Source organism: Rhamphochromis sp. 'chilingali', assembly GCF_963969265.1.
Source record: "Rhamphochromis sp. 'chilingali' genome assembly, chromosome: 20".
Lineage (NCBI taxonomy): Eukaryota > Metazoa > Chordata > Actinopteri > Cichliformes > Cichlidae > Rhamphochromis > Rhamphochromis sp. 'chilingali'.
Genome location: NC_137947.1, coordinates 6,682,933 through 6,699,715, shown reverse-complemented (window position 1 = coordinate 6,699,715; position 16,783 = coordinate 6,682,933). Strand labels below are relative to the sequence as shown.

General features: G+C 40.9%; 1 protein-coding gene across 1 annotated transcript in view; it reads right to left on the bottom strand.

Moving 5' to 3' along the window:
- adgra1b (adhesion G protein-coupled receptor A1b) overlaps positions 1–16,783 on the bottom strand; it is a 203,785-nt gene that overhangs the window by 10,060 nt on the left and 176,942 nt on the right. Inside the window, exon 17 of the mRNA XM_080869232.1 lies at positions 9,364–9,509. Within this exon, the coding sequence (XP_080725358.1) occupies positions 9,364–9,509 (146 nt within the window). The remainder of the gene's footprint in view (positions 1–9,363; positions 9,510–16,783) is intronic.

Below are 16,783 nucleotides of genomic sequence, written 5' to 3'. Positions count from 1 at the left end.
GAGGATTTGCTTTGCAAGGAAAGTGCTGCTTATAGGTTGAGGGGATCCTTATCTTAGTGGCGTCCGTATCCTCAGACTTTCAGCGACTCGTCAGGAATACGTTATTGAGAGATTCGAATTTTAATAATGTCAGACATATGAATCTGCCCCTTTATAAATTTTCCAGATATTAGTTTCGGGTGGTATGGGCAATAAATGCCCATGAGAGTGCTATATTCGTCATAATAATCCTTTTAAACCACCCCACAGACAGCGATTCTAAAAGCACGTAAGGTGTTGCAGCAGGGTTCATATCCAGTGCAGCTCCACATGTTCAAATCATTTTCTAGTTTGGGGTCGTCTGCTGTATCTCCTGCAAAATATTCTGAAAAGTTCAAGAAAATTCATGCAACTGAAATTTCCCAGCGGGCTTTAAGAAAATGACAGATTAAATGACAAACATACATTTGCTACGGTCTGCCCCCTGTTTGCCTCTCTGTTGCTGCTCTGAAACCTTCCTCTAACAGGATTTCTCATTGAAGCTCCAGCAGCTTCTGCAGCACGGTTGCAATGTGCTGAAGAGCTCACACAGCACCTTCTCACCGCAGAGGAGGAGTGCCGCATGGGTCCAAAAAACGATCCTCTTAAATGTGCCAAATGTTAGGCGTAAGCAGTAAAGTAATAAAACGAAGAAGTAGGGGGAAAAAAAACAACACAAATAGGAGAAATGTAATCTGATGTGCGCGTGTCTAAGTGAAGAGGAGTTAAAGGGTTAAAAAGCTAAATACATTTAGGTTTTTGATAAAGCTTCTGGCTCAGTGGCCTCCTGGGTGACTGCGGTAATTAGTAAAAGCACTGGAGGTGATGCTATGGTGAAGGGCTTTAGTCAATTACTTCTCCGTCCTTCCTTCTCCTCCTCACATTCACCTGCACTCCCTCCTACTTACTAAACCTTTAAGTGTGGAAGGAAAGCTCACACAAAATAACCGAAAGTACACTGTGTTTTCACTAATCTATAAAAAAATCTATAAAAAGGCAAAACATGATGTCTCAGGTTATTTTGAAATGCCTATTAATGAACAGCTAACAAAGGTTTGTGTTGTGTTGATTTACATAGATTCTGAACTGCAGCTATCAAATTGTCGATGTTGTCAGACCTCAGTTTAGTCAATGCTGCGTTCTCGTGTCTGCCATTTGGAGCGGCTGACATAGTCGTTTTTAATCCAATAAAACTACTTTAACAAAGTATTTTAAGTATGAATGGTTATTTCAAAATTAAGTATTTAAACAACTTGCCAATAATGTTATAACTTATAACAGAAAGCAGCTGTTTCTGTATCACCTTAACCATTGTGTTGTCCTCGGGTCAAAAATGACCCCTAGGTGTGTGGCAAACAAGTGTATGGGAATCCCGAGGACGACACAAGGGAGCTGCAGGTGCTTTAAACAAATCAAGTCAATGCTGACTCTTGTCTTCACATAGGAACCAAACCCTTGCCTCTTAGGTGAAACTCCATTGATTAACCTGTAACACTGCCTGCGTTTTGTTTGTCACAGTTGTTCATACTGTCCGTGATTCCCGATATACATAAATATTATGAAGAAGTATAACAGGCAGTGTTACAGGTCAATTTCTTTTTTAAATGTTTATTTGAATTATGTCACAATCCTTATTTTTGTGTTTTTACAATTAATAAAGTACATTACAAATACACTTAGATATTCACCAGTGTTTCTGGGCTAGAGATTACAAGACTGCGGCGGTGACTGCAATGATTCTAGCAAACAGATCAAAACACTTTCTGGTCAGTCTGCTATAGTTCAGTGAGGCTGTTTCTTAATGTCCTGAAAATATCAGGCAAGTTGATTAGCCAGACAAGCTCAGTGGGGAAATTCAGGAAATGCCCTACTGAGAGCTGCTGATGACTGACGGTATACTACATATTCATATTAACCTTGAATGTCACCCCTAACAACAACCTCTATCCATTTTAAGTGGTCTCTCTTCAGGAAATTGGCTGATTACAAGGAATTTAAAGTTCTCTAATCAGTGGTTTATCAGTTTTCACATAAAGTCACTCCTTACTATTCAACACCCAAGACATGTGTGAGAAATCAATAAGGTGATGCAAAGTGTATCAACAGAAAGTCTTGATAGCCATCTCGCTGTTGATGTTGAATAATGCAAACCAACTGGGGTTTTATTTTCATATAAATTATGCAACACTTGCATGACAGTTTCTCCCCTTTGAAACACCTGAGCCTAAACTAGTGTGAGACACAAAGATGCAAAAGTTTACTCCACAGTAAAGTCCACGTAGCTCACACGTGCCCAAGGGAATGGCTGAGTAATCTGACAAACACATATTTAGCTATTTAAAAGCCACTAAGAATTTTATTCTGTGTCCATGTCAAGCTAGCAATAGTCATTATCCCACCAACTCAAAGGGTATGAAGCAGCGGTCTCCAACCATTTTTGCGCCACTGACACTTTATGTCCGACAATATTTTCACCGACCGGCCTTTAAGGTGTCGTGGATAAAACCAGTACCGGTAACAAAAAAAGGAAGATTTATTCATAACACACGGGGAAAGACCCAGAGAAACTGAGTTAATGATAAAACCGATTAAAAACAATAATGATAAAAAACGATAAAAACCCTGAAAACCATAAATTTCACACCTGAGCCTCAACTCTCACGGCCCGGTACCGAACGATTCACAGACAGGCCCGGAGGTTGGGGACCGCTGGTATAGAGGATGCTATGTTGCTAACTCTGCAAAGTTAGCTTATCAGAAATATGCCACATATTGTTAGCTGTTAGCTTTAGTAGGTGCATGAAGGTTGTAAATAACCCTGAATGCCTTTCTTTGCACCTTATTTTGGCACTCATTCCTGTTTTCTACTACCAACTTCCTGTCCGTGTGTAGAAGCTTTTATTTTGATGGGACGATTTCCTGTAAAACAGTTTTTGGCGCAGTTTTCAGCAGCAGTCGCGGGAGTTTAGAAAAGTGATGGCTTAACGGAGCCTATGGTGATTTCTTTTGTCATTAGCAGCCCCCTTGATAAAGGCACAAGGTATGGTTATGATGTAAATAAGGAGACGTTTAGATGTTTTTGTGACAGTCGCTACATTTGTTAAATGTTACGTTGAAACGAACTTCATGTTATAAGGTTTACGATTGTAAGAGTGTGGATTATTTTGCTTACACGCTGTTTCTGTGTATACATCCCCAGCTCTTACGGTGAGATTGATGGTTTACTGCCATTAAACCTTCAAAACGTCATCAGTAAAGTGTCATCCTTCATTCGGGGGGGTTCGCTACAGTAAGAGCTTACCTCCGGGAGCAGCGAGAGAGAGAGAGAGCTTCCTGCGATCGGAACGGCACGGCACAGAGCAGCAAGCTACAGCAGCGGTCCGGTAACAAGCAGTTGCTCTCAAAATGGAAAATATAGAAGGAGGTCAGTTAAACGAAAAGGAACAACGAAAGGAATTGACATGCGAAGCTGATGAAACAGCTAATGAAACGTTCCCAAGGCGATCAGAACGGCCCAGTGTGCCCACGGAGAAAATGCTCTTATATCAAAGAGATGAACAGAATAAAAGAGAGAAGAAACTGCTAACCATTTATGAACATTGGAAAGGCCAGGTCAGAGTATACAGAGAAGACCTGAAAAGTGATTTATCAGATTCACGGTTAGCAGAAATGGCTGATGATATTGAAAGGACAGTAAATGATATGACAAAGGCATACAGTGAATATAGAGAGCGTAATGAACCATCCCATGTCATAAGGCGCAAAATGGACTCTTGTGAATCAGTGACAAAGGACATTATGAAAATCATATCTGAGCGTTTAGCAGCTATAGATGAGTATGATGCAGATAGAGAAAGGCAGCGCCTCCATCAGCTCTTAGCTTATGAACATGCTAAGTCCATATTTGGTACTGCATCACAGTCAAGTTACCAATCTGAAGCAAGCATTGCAGCCAAAAGAATCGATGCTGTTGCAGAATTAGCTGCAAAAGAAGCTCAGTATAAAATCACACAAGAGGAAATAAAACAAAAACAAAAAATAAGAGAAATGGAAGAGAAACACAGGAGGGAATTGGATGCACAAAGGTCTGAACTAGAACGTTTACAAGCAGAAAAGGAAAGGCAAGCAGCACGTGCAAAATTAGAGATTTATGACAAGGAGTTAAAAGTTGATATGGACAGTCAGCTAATGTTACAGAGCAATGGGATGTCTGTTATCAACCAAAGCTTTGCACAACCAGCCTCAGAGCTCTCTACAGGTTCATATCACCCACATGTGGAACAATATGCATCCATCCCTGTCAATAATCCTCTACAACAACTGCACTCACAAATTGTCACTCCATCGCCTCCCACAGACGTATTGCAGCTGGCTAAAGCTATTCAAGACAGCATAGCAGTAAGCAGAATTCCAGTGCCTGTGCCCATTGTGTTCAGCGGAGATCCCATCACCTACATCGAATGGAAGGCTTCCTTCATCTCACTGGTGGGCCACAAAGGTATATCTCCAGCTGAAAAACTGCATTTGTTAAAAAGGTATATCACTGGTCCTGCTCTTAAGTGTCTTGAGGGCACGTTCTACCGCAGTGATGAAGAGGCATACAAAGATGCATGGAAAAGACTTGACCAACGCTATGGTCAGCCATTTGTTGTTCAAAAGGCATTCAGAGACAAACTGTCAAAGTGGCCTAAAATCCACTCAAAAGATGCAGAAGGTCTACGGGCCTTTTCTGATTTTCTCACAACTTGTCTGCAAGCAACACCACATGTAAAGGGCTTAGAGATACTAAGTGACTGTGAGGAAAACCAAAAGTTATTGCAAAAGATTCCAGAATGGCTTGCAACGCGTTGGAACCGTCAAGTCACAGTTGCTCTCATGAAAGGCAAAGATTTTCCCTCTTTCAAGGATTTTGCAGAGTTTGTAGCACTCGAGGCAGAAATTGCATGTAATCCGGTGACTTCTTCATATGCACTCTACTCAAGCAGCTCATCCTTGGAGAAAAGATACGTAAGGGAGACCAAACCAAACAGATCTGTGACTCAAGTCTTCACTACACAAGCCACAGTACAAGGAGAAAAAACTAAGTCAAATGACACAAGGTTAAAGGTGGCCTGCATGTTCTGCAAAGATGAAAGTCATCAATTGTCAAAGTGCCCAAGCTTCTCAGAGAAGTCACTAGACCACAAACGGACATTTGTGAAGGAAAATAAACTGTGCTACGGGTGCTTAAAGGTGGGCCACAATGCCAGAGACTGTCGTCATCGCCACAAATGTGACACTTGCAAAGGACGACACCCCACCTGTTTGCACAATGAGAGTCACATGGCAAATGAAAGGCCTCAGAGCTCTACAAACGTCGCTTCAACCACAGAAAATGACACCATGGCAGCCACAGCTCTGAATGTTACTAAGGTGGGTCAATCAGGTAGTACCTCCATGATTGTTCCTGTGTGGGTTTCCACTACTCAGAGTCCATCTAAAGAGCAGCTTGTGTACGCTTTATTAGACACACAAAGTGACAACACATTTGTCAGTGAGGAGGTAACTAACCAGTTACAAGCAGCATCCCATCCAGTTAAGCTAAAACTAACCACGATGCTGGGAGTTCACATGACAGTCAAAAGCCAGAGAGTAGCAGGGTTACGTGTGAGAGGTTATAATTCAGATGTTCACATCGACCTTCCACCCTCCTACACAAAGGACTACATCCCATTTAACTATGACAACATACCCACAAATGAAACTGCAAGGCAATGGCCCCATCTGTCAGAGATCGCTGATCAGATACCCCCTCTCCTGAGTTGTGATGTTGGACTACTCATTGGATTTAACTGTCCCAGAACTCTAGCTCCAAAACAGGTTCTACTCGGAAAAGACAATGAGCCATTTGCCATACAGACAGACCTAGGGTGGAGCATTGTTGGTGGCTCATCAGAGTCAAATGAAACTGAAACAAGTCTGTGCCATAGGGTCATGGTAAAGGAAATGCCTGCTGTAACACCAATGGACATGATCAATGTTCTTGAATCAGACTTCAAGGACACAAAGGCATGTGACAAAACGGTCTCACAAGAGGATGTCGTTTTTCTGGAAAAACTTAAGGAAGGGATAAAGAAAAATGAACAAGGATACTGTGAGATGCCTCTTCCATTCAAGCAAAGGCCAAACTTACCAGACAACAGAAGGCTTGCAGAGATCAGACTGGAACACTTAAGGAGAAGGTTGAACAAGAATGAGAACTACAAAAATGAACTGCCCACAGCACAACCTGTCGAGCTGGGAGGAGATCCAGAAGTCAGAAAAGTACAGACAATGTTAACTAAAGTCACAGACACTGTAAGTCTTGCTGAATGTCTAAGTAAGTTCTCCTCCTGGTCCAAAGCAATTAAGGCTGTAGCACGTCTCATAAGAAGGGCTAGACACATCAAGTCAAATGCATCAGCTACAGTGAGTGAGCAGAAAAATGCTGAACTTGTGATCATTCGACGTGTACAAAGTCAAGCGTATGAACAGGAAATAAAACAGCTGAAGAAAGGAGAACAGCTCCCACATCATAACAAACTGTTTAAACTGGACATTTTCATGGATACAGATGGTCTCCTCAAGGTGGGAGGGAGACTCCAGCATGCGACGAGTGACACCTTCAAACACCCGATCGTGATCCCAAAAGAACATTGTACAGCCAAACTCATAATATCTCACTGTCATGACAAAGTAAAACACCAAGGAAAGGGATTCACCATAAATGAAATCAGATCCAGTGGCTACTGGATTCCTGGAATGAGTAAAACAGTTGCCTCATTCATCCGACAATGTGTGATCTGCCGCAGACTCCGCAAAGCTCCAGAGGGTCAGAGGATGAGTGACCTACCTCCACATCGCTTAGAGCCCTCTCCTCCCTTCACACACTGTGGCATGGACTGTTTTGGTCCATTTGTGACAACTGAGGGAAGAAAACAACACAAACGGTATGGACTCCTACTTACTTGCTTTTGTTCTCGTGCCATTCACATTGAGTTCTTAGAGGACTTGTCTACTGATGCATTTATTAATGCATTAAGATGTTTCATTTCAATCAGAGGTGCAGTTCGACACATCCAATGTGACCAGGGAACGAACTTTGTTGGTGCTCAGAATGAGTTTAAAGCAGCTTTAAATGAGCTAGACACTCAGAGACTAACTACATACTTGACTGAAAAACAATGTGACTTTGTGATGAACGCACCCCATGCTAGTCATGCAGGGGGAGTGTGGGAACGTCAGATAAAGACTGTCAGAAGTGTGCTGAATACCACTCTGTCACTGGCTCACGACAGACTCAATGATGCTTCATTACGGACGTTATTCTACGAAGCCATGGCTATAGTCAATAGCAGACCCCTGACTATAGATAACTTGAACAGCCCCAACAGCCTAGAACCGCTCACGCCCAATCATCTGCTGCACATGAAATCCAATGCACCGTTGCCCCCACCTGGTGCCTTTTCAAATGAGGACCTGTACAGCAAGAAGAGGTGGCGCCGCGTGCAGTTCCTTGCAGAGCAGTTCTGGAGCCGCTGGAGACGAGAATACATTCACAACATCATTTCAAGGCAAAAGTGGCACTCACCAAAGAGGAATCTAAAAGTAGGTGATGTTGTGTTGGAAATGGATGAACTGGCACGCAGAGGGGAATGGAGACTTGCAAGAGTTGTAGAGACTGTCAGTGGAAAAGATGGACTTGTGCGAAGGGTAAAGATCTCACTTGGAGAAAAGAGACTCAATAATAAAGGTCAACGCTCTACTAAACTATCAGTTGTTGAGCGTCCAGTACAAAAACTTGTATTGTTGTTAGAAAGTTCCTAAGGTAACTCCTACATGGGTTATTTTGTTTGGGAAAATTATTCATTTTGGTTCTTATGTAAACCAATTATTCGTAATTTTGGTGGGAGTGTAAATAACCCTGAATGCCTTTCTTTGCACCTTATTTTGGCACTCATTCCTGTTTTCTACTACCAACTTCCTGTCCGTGTGTAGAAGCTTTTATTTTGATGGGACGATTTCCTGTAAAACAGTTTTTGGCGCAGTTTTCAGCAGCAGTCGCGGGAGTTTAGAAAAGTGATGGCTTAACGGAGCCTATGGTGATTTCTTTTGTCATTAGCAGCCCCCTTGATAGAGGCACAAGGTATGGTTATGATGTAAATAAGGAGACGTTTAGATGTTTTTGTGACAGTCGCTACATTTGTTAAATGTTACGTTGAAACGAACTTCATGTTATAAGGTTTACGATTGTAAGAGTGTGGATTATTTTGCTTACACGCTGTTTCTGTGTATACATCCCCAGCTCTTACGGTGAGATTGATGGTTTACTGCCATTAAACCTTCAAAACGTCATCAGTAAAGTGTCATCCTTCATTCGGGGGGGTTCGCTACAAAGGTACTTATCCATAGTTTCTTACAAATCACTGTACTGCTGACAATGGGAAACTGGCAAAAGGTTTTCTTCCACCTATAAAGCCAGTGGGAAAAAAAACTTTGTGAAAAACTACTTCTCACTCCGAAGTGAAAGTCCTGGTCTACCACTGCCTCCATCTGTTAGCAAGTTTATGTTATGGTGTGACTTTGTTGTTCTAACAACTGTGAAAGCTAATGTGCGAAATCCTCAAAGTCACACAATATTGGGAGTAAATATAAATCTATTTATGAAGTGCTTTTCCAGCCTTGCTGATCAGTCAAAGAGCTTTAGATTACAAGCCACATTTAACCACGCATTGATACAGCGTTTTACTCTATATAGTTTAAGCCCTTTATCGGCCTTACATCCATGGCCCTTTAGAATCATCAGTCAAGCCAATAGTTGTGTTTTTAGTCAGTGGGAGGAAACTGGACCACCTGGAGGAAACCTATGAGGGCACAGGGAAAAACTCCATACAAAAAGATGAGTAGAAACCAAATCAACAGTGCTAATCATTGTATAGTGCGCCACACATAAAATAGACAACACAATATAAGACCCAGGGGTCTGGGGCAGGACCCTTATAACTGAGTATATCGATCATCGCTGTATTTGTATTTTTACTCATCTGAAGACTTCTTTCATCAAAATGTGAATGCATAAACCTACTATGACAGTATATCTCAGCCTCGGTCAAGTTGTGTATATACAAAAAAATGAAATAAGAAAGCAAATAACTGCGCAGGGAACCGTCCTTGTCCTCTAAAGGCACACATGAAGCAATCAAAAAAGACCAAAGAAAAGTACCACACACACACATACACAAACACATATGTGTGCACAAATGTTTATGAACTTTCTGTTGAGCGGCATTCAGGGTTGGGAAGGGTTGCGAGGACATCTGTGCTTACCTCAACAGGGGCTGTTTAGGGCGCGGAGGCGGGTCACTGTCTTGACTCTGTGGAGGCTTCTTGGTCACCTGTTTATAAATGTTCCTCGCCGTCACCCCGAGCCACAGCATGGTTGACAAAGACGAGTAGTGCAGCACGACCCCGACCTGAGATTGGGTGACGGAGGGTGCATCAAGTTACTTCTTTGACTTTGCTGAACTTTTGCTTATACATAATACTGTAAAGTGTGTCTCTGTGAAAAATGTCAGACTTCATTATATCCCTGTAACTGAAAGAAGAAAAGTGTTCAGGATGAGCTGCCACTCCTCTTGAGAAAATAACCATCAATGTCACTCCAAGGGTGTCTCCACAGACGTTTTCCTTAAAGACCTGGCTGCTTTGTGTTATCCTCCACTAAAAGACAATAGTAGAATGACGGAAAGACAGGTTCAAAAAGTGCTATTGAATCATCAAGGTTGTCTAGGATAAGAGCAGCATAGTGAGGTTATACTGGTGGATACTGAGCAGCTCCTTATCAGTTGAGTTAGAGGACATGAGGTGTGCACCGTGAATAACAAACCTGAATATAAATGTCAGTCACGTTGACAACTATCAGCGTGTGATTGTTTTTCCAAAAACGCACTGTACACATATCTCCGTTCCTCGTGTTTTAATATTCATGAATTATATTTGAATGGGGAAACTAATCTAACTTTGTTTAAAAGCTTTGCTAGCTCACAGACAGAGAGCATAGACATGACAGTTGCAAAAAAAGACAGAAAGGAGAATGGATACAGAAGATTAAAATGCACTGAGCCTTTTCTTCAACCAGTCAGTGCGTTCATGATGTACTGGCAACCTGAGGTACCCAATCAAATGGCTTCTCTCCAGCACGAAAGGCCTAGGGACTCGAGCTACCAGTCCAGATGCTAATTGGAAGCGTCCTTGAGCTGGTTATAGAGAGCAGAGAGTGGGTGGTAAGTCAATCACAGCTTCAGAGTCCACACTCTTCAGAGCTTCATTAGTGCCAAGAACAGACAGAAGGCAAGTGTGTCTTTAAATATGGTTTTAATGGGGGAGGAGGGGGTTCTCATATTAACATACGGAGCGTGACCTGTGATTGTTACTGGCTGATTAATGTCCTGAATATTGTTTTGCTATTGCAACTGCACGATCAATCAAATGGCAACAAAACTTTAATGTCCAAATCAGCTGAGACAAGTCAGCAATAATAAAGCGACACAGCTATAGTTGCCCATCTGGCAGTTTTTCAAAAAAATCACACACAAGCCGCAGTGGACCAATAGTGTGTGTGTGTGTGTGTGTGTGTGTGTGTGTGTGTGTGTGTGTGTGTGTGTGTGTGTGTGTGTGTGTGTGTGTGTGTGTGGTTAAAGAAACCCTATGCTAACATTTGTTTTGATAATAAAGCAGAATTTCTGGTGTCTTTCAGAACCGAAGGTGGTCACAATTATAGCTGTAACCATTGGTGACTGGAGCTATTTGTGACCATCTGTATTCGTTATTGAGTCTGTGAAAGGTGCATCATTTAGACTGGTATATACTTGAGGGACCTGACTTCTAAAAAACACAGCAATATTTTGATATTTGATGTTTTACTATTCAGAGCTGGTGTGTGCTTTCACCTGATGTGCCATTGTTAGCACAGAATCTGGGTAAATACAAAATTTCAGTCAATAATCGGATCAGTGAGCAGCAGCACAATGATCACACAGTTAACAAAACAGAAGCTGGAAGCAGCCCAGGAAGCCTGATCAATGTGTCCCCATTAAAACAGTCACTGCTTCCGTCTCCTCAAATCCCTCTTTTATCTCGTATGGAGATGTTGGTGAGACATGAAAAAATTAACACTTCACAAAAAAAAAAGAAGAGTGGCTTGATTTTGATTCGTCGGCTACTTTCCTCCATACATGTGTGGTCAGTGGAAGAAGAGTAGCAACTTGTCAAAGCACTAGCACGTCCTTCTGCAGTACCAGTACACAGTGCAAGAGTGAACCCCAGGATTCTACTAGCTCTTAAACAAAAGCATCATGTGAAATTAATGTTAAATTAATAAGGAATCAGCATCGTTTTTGTATTCTCACTAATCCTATAAGTGTCTTGTTGAAAAACTAAAGTAATAAATAAACATGTTTTTTCATCCCATAAACCACCATTAATGGTTAATAGAAACATTTATCACAAATGATCATAAATCATTTCTGATTTCGACTTATTTTCACACACATTGTATTTCCTGACCGCAAAACGTTTGACCAGAACTGTATGTAAACTACAGAGTATTTTTTTTTTATAATTATAATAATTTATTAGACACTCTTTTGTATTAGATGATGGTAAAGGCAAGAAATCTGTTTTTTTCCTTCCCTTCAAGGTGACTGTTGTAAAATATATGACAGAAAATGAGGAAAAGCAGAATTATAAGGCAACAATAATATTGTAAGTCTAGAAAAACACGTGTGCTCTTTATACTTTCTGACTGGAAATCACAATAATCAGTTTCATAGTATTTTTTTCAGTGAACCTAGTCCTTGAAAACTGATTTGAAATTTGAATAAACATTATCATAGTTCTGGAGGGAAAAGAAATGTGGAAAATAACAAGCGATTAAGAATTTTCAATGAACTCTATACTACATTTTTATTTCAGTTAATATTGCCAGATGATCTGTTTTAAAACATTTGGCACAGACTAAAAGTGCGATATTAAAAACTAACTTTAAAGTCTTTTATCTTTTATCACATCTTTGTCATATTGTTTCCAAATTATTTTTGGTAACCAGTCTACTCTAAGCTACAGTATTTATGTACAGGGAAACTTGGGAACAGTCAAAGTAGACCCAATGGAAAAACAAAGCAAAATCACTGCTATAATGTAATGCCCTCTCTCTCTCTCTCTCTCTCTCGCTTTCACAGCTTTTGCCATCACAACTAATTTCACAGTGCGGTGCTAATTAGGGAAATCCTCTGTATAGCATCTTTAAGCTGACACTTGGATGTTACCTCAGATCTAGGTCATCCTTAGCCAAGTTCTTTTCTAAATTAATAGGTTATTTAACGCCGGTCACACTCAGTGAACAATCATCTGCGATGTGTAATCCAAATTTTGATGGTCTGAGGTAACATGAGGTAAGTCGACTGGAAACAGTGGTATACTGTATGTTGTTCTCCTGCTTAGCCCGGGCAAGCAGAAAATGTAGTGTGACAGCTAGGGTGTTGCTCAAATCAATGATAAAGCAAGCCTTGTTTGAAGAAAAGATAGAAATTGAGATTAGAGATGACTTTGACTTTGAAGCTGTAAAGACATTGGATGCTGCATAGCGACAGTGCCACAGTGGGTGGAGTAGCGGTGCACGACTGAAGACTGGCATACAGATAGAAGAACAGGCAGACGAGTATGGGATGCAGGTGTGGAAGGAAAAGGAGGGGGGGGGGGGGTTTGGAGGGGGGATGGGTGAAGACTGGGTGGGGAGTGCGTGCTTGAAGTCTTGCGAGAACTGCCAAATCTAGACTCAGAGCCCCTTGAAGTTGCTTAGTTTGGAGCGAGAGCATGTACTTATTTTTCCTCCTGGGAAGGGAAAGGAGGGTAAGTGTGTGCGTAAGGAGGTTGGCGGGGTGATCGGGGGGTACAGTGAATTTAGCAGGCAATGCGTGTATCCGTGTGTGAATCTGACTGTGTATATGCATCGGGAGATCACACATCTCCTCAAGCATTCCTGTAATTATCCCAAATTGTGTCTGGTGGGGCCTGCCTCGATCCCAGTGGAATTGAAGACAATCTGGGCTCCTTCCCAAATCTGCCAAGAGTGATTTTGCTAGCAGTGATTAGGTAAAGGAGGAGCATCAAAAAGTATTCAAAGGCCCCAGGACAAAGTTGAATAAATGAATGAAAGGTAAGTACGTTAAAAACCAGCGGCAAGGTCAGCTAAATTACACAGCTCCATCAGAAAACTCTGCACTGATATTGTGGGAAAGCAGGAGATTGTGTGTGGCTGCATAAGTAGAATTCAAATAACAACCTTTTTCTAATAAGAAATAGGTTTTTGAAAATAATAACATTATTTCTTGTCCTTTCAAAACATTAAACACTGATGTACAATTCAAGGACAAACCTAAAAAAAAGAGAAAAAAACATTTAGAGGCAACAGATTATTGCAACAAACGCTTAATTTAGTACATTTTAAAATGCTTGGGTATCTAATCGAGTGAAAAAATCAAAACATGGACACACCAGCCAAAGTGCTTGTTTACAATGCCACAACTCAAAAGCATATAGAACAATATGCAGCTCATACTAAGTTTAGATGATATTTTATGCAGATGACACATTCCTCAATATGATTGAACATCATTCATTCTTCTCTCCTCTGAAGCTTGTACTGAATGCTGAAAAGTCAATGTCTCCCAGCCACCTATACACTCAGTGGTACAAAAACTAAATTTCATCCAGCTTTTAAGAAAATGAGGAGTAAATGGCACAGAAACGAAAGATAACAGTTGAATTCTTATAGTGATGTTTCTGTGAGGACCACCATGTTCTTCTGTTAAGAGATGTCTTTGTTCTTACATTGCTGCATGGATAACCTTCAACACTAGGCTATGCTACATGCTAAAAATCTAATTGTGTATTATTTGAAAATATAACTTTGCCTTCATAAGCATTAGAAGAAGATAACCACATTCTCTGTTCATTAAGATCTGGAAAGGGTACATCATTACATCACTTCTCTTCTCAAATTTTAAACCACTATGCATCTGAGCAGTGCAAATAGTTCTGAACTTGATCTAAATTGGACCTTATTCGTAAAATAAACGATAGAAGATTTGAATTTCTTATCCCTGTGGGTGTTTTTTTATGTCAAGTAATCAAAAATGATTTGATGTGCTTCACTAGACAAAAACTAGTTAAGCTACTCTTGTGTCCCTTTCACCATTTCTCTAAGAGTAAAGGGACAAATACCAGCCATTTTGTGTCAGTTACCATCGTATGGGAAGACTTGACGGCTGTGACACAAGTGGTGACTTTTTTTAAGACATGCCTGTCAGCGAGCCTTCTGCTAGACAACTCAAGAAAAGCTGGCTATATTTCAGCAGAGGTAGAGTTGTTACACTATGGAATAGGAGGCCACCTAAAGTGCTTGTGACAGCAGAAGAAGGAGTTGAGTCCCAAATGTGTGATAGCGCACACAAAAAATGGAGCATCGGAGGCCAACTGATCCAAACAAGTAGTGACTGAAGACAGTCTAAACTGTGAGTGAGAAGTAGAAAAGAGGTGTACATCAATCTCTTTGTGGCTACATACAGTAAATGCCCCCCTGCTGAGGTGAACTGACAGTGGGAGATGCTCTGCTCCAGCTGATGTTTCATGCTCACTACTGAGGTCGGTCAAGCTATCAATCAAATGGATAGGAAATCCACAGGGACCATATGGTATTCTAACCATGTAAAAAAGTTAAAGGAGAGACATATTGTTTTTTATTCTCACTTTCATTCTTTCTGACGCTGTCAACTATCGCAAACATCAGAGACACAGTTCAATAACACAGCAATTATGTCAGAAGCCTCTTTGATTTTTCCAGCTTTACAAATTCACATATGTTGACATTTTAATTTAATATTTTTCATGGGCTTCTGTAAAAGTTAGAGAGGGGGATGTTTGATATATTGGAGTGTTTAATATGGAGCTGCGAGGCAGGAAGAAAAAAGAAGATTTGCCAATATAGAGAAGGAGGACATGCAGGGGGTTGGTATAACAGAAGGATGTTAGAACAGGGTGAGATGGAGGCAGATGATCCACTGTGGCGATCCCTAAAGAGACCATCCGAAAAAAACAAAGTGATGTATGGAGGAGGCCAGTGAACAACAGTGAGTGTCTACAGCCATCTCTAAAACATGGTGGAGGCTTTGTCATTGTTTTGGCTGCATTTTAGCCAGTGCTGTCTGGGATCTCATCAAAACTAATGGAATTCTGAACACAGGAAAGTGTGGCGATATGTGGATCCACCACGCAAAACCATCTGGAAAACATCTAATTAGTAATGGCTTTATTTTTCAGCATGACACAGAAATGATAAAGTAAAAGTAGAATGCCAGGCAGAGCCTTCAGCTGTTTGCGAAACCAGCTCCCAGTCTGGATTCAGGGGACAGACACAATCTCTACTTTTAAGATTAGGTTCAAAACTTTCCTTTTTGATAAACTGTTTAGTTAGATGACCCTGAATCCTCCCTTAATTTTGTTGAATTAAGGCTTGGTTACTGGAGGCTTCCCATTGAGCACTGAGGGTTTCTTTTTCCCTCACTCTTCTTCATTCTTTATGTGTTTAAACACCACTTTGCATTTAATCATTAGTTAGTACTAAGCTCTGGCTTTCTTCCACAGTGTGTCTTTTGTCCCGTCTCCTTCCCCTCACCCCCAACCGATCATGACAGATGGTTTTGTCTTTCTTTCGAGAAGCCTGCAGAACTATTCAAAGAAATTACAAGAAAACTTGCCCAAGTGAGATCAAGTTGTGCGAAGAACAAAGGTGGTCATACTAAATATTGACTTTAAAGCACATTACAATTTCACAAACTCTTTCACAAACTACATGTCTCTTTACCCCTATTTCCCTTTTTTCATAGCAAAATATAAAGAAACGAGGCGTGGCTCAAGAACTTTGCACAGTACTGTATTAGCTTTATAGTTTCATTTTTGATGTGATTTTATTCAGGTATTTTTTCTGTTTTCAAGTTACAAACTCTGTCAAAAACAGCTACACTCTAAGTTCAAGTGGAGTACCAGAGTGTAGAAAGTGTTATTTAGATTTGTATGCAAGTATTTTAATATGAAAATGCAGTCACTGCTATCCAGGGCCTGTTTCTCTATCTATAGCTAGGCTCAGTGATTGCTGTGATGGTCTCCATTGTCATTCAACTGCCTCACCGTCTTTGGTCCAGCTAACCACATATGATTTACCTAAATCTATGCAACCCTCATCAAGGCTGTAGAGGATAAAAAGGGCTACAGTACCTGCAGGCAGGGACACGCAAGACCCGAGCTCATGAGCAGTGACTGAACTCTAAATCTAAAACACTTTCAATGATGTGAGCTTCAGGACTCATCTAAAAAGCACGCCATATACCAAATTAAAGAATGCCTATACTATAAGATTTCCAATGCCTCAGAGGAGTGAAAACACTTTAAGCATGCAGGGGCCCTCAATTTATCCAGGGACCATAATGCATTCAAGATTTTTTACAGTAACCCACAAGCTCGGCAAAAAAACAAAATCTGTGCAGATGTTAGGTTGAGAAAAACACAAATCATGAACCATAAACCATCATACACAAACTTAACACATTACTGCCTTGTCACGGATAGGAGCGCAACATAGCAAACAAGTGTTTCATCAACCAAATACAAATACTATTCAAACACTAGGGGT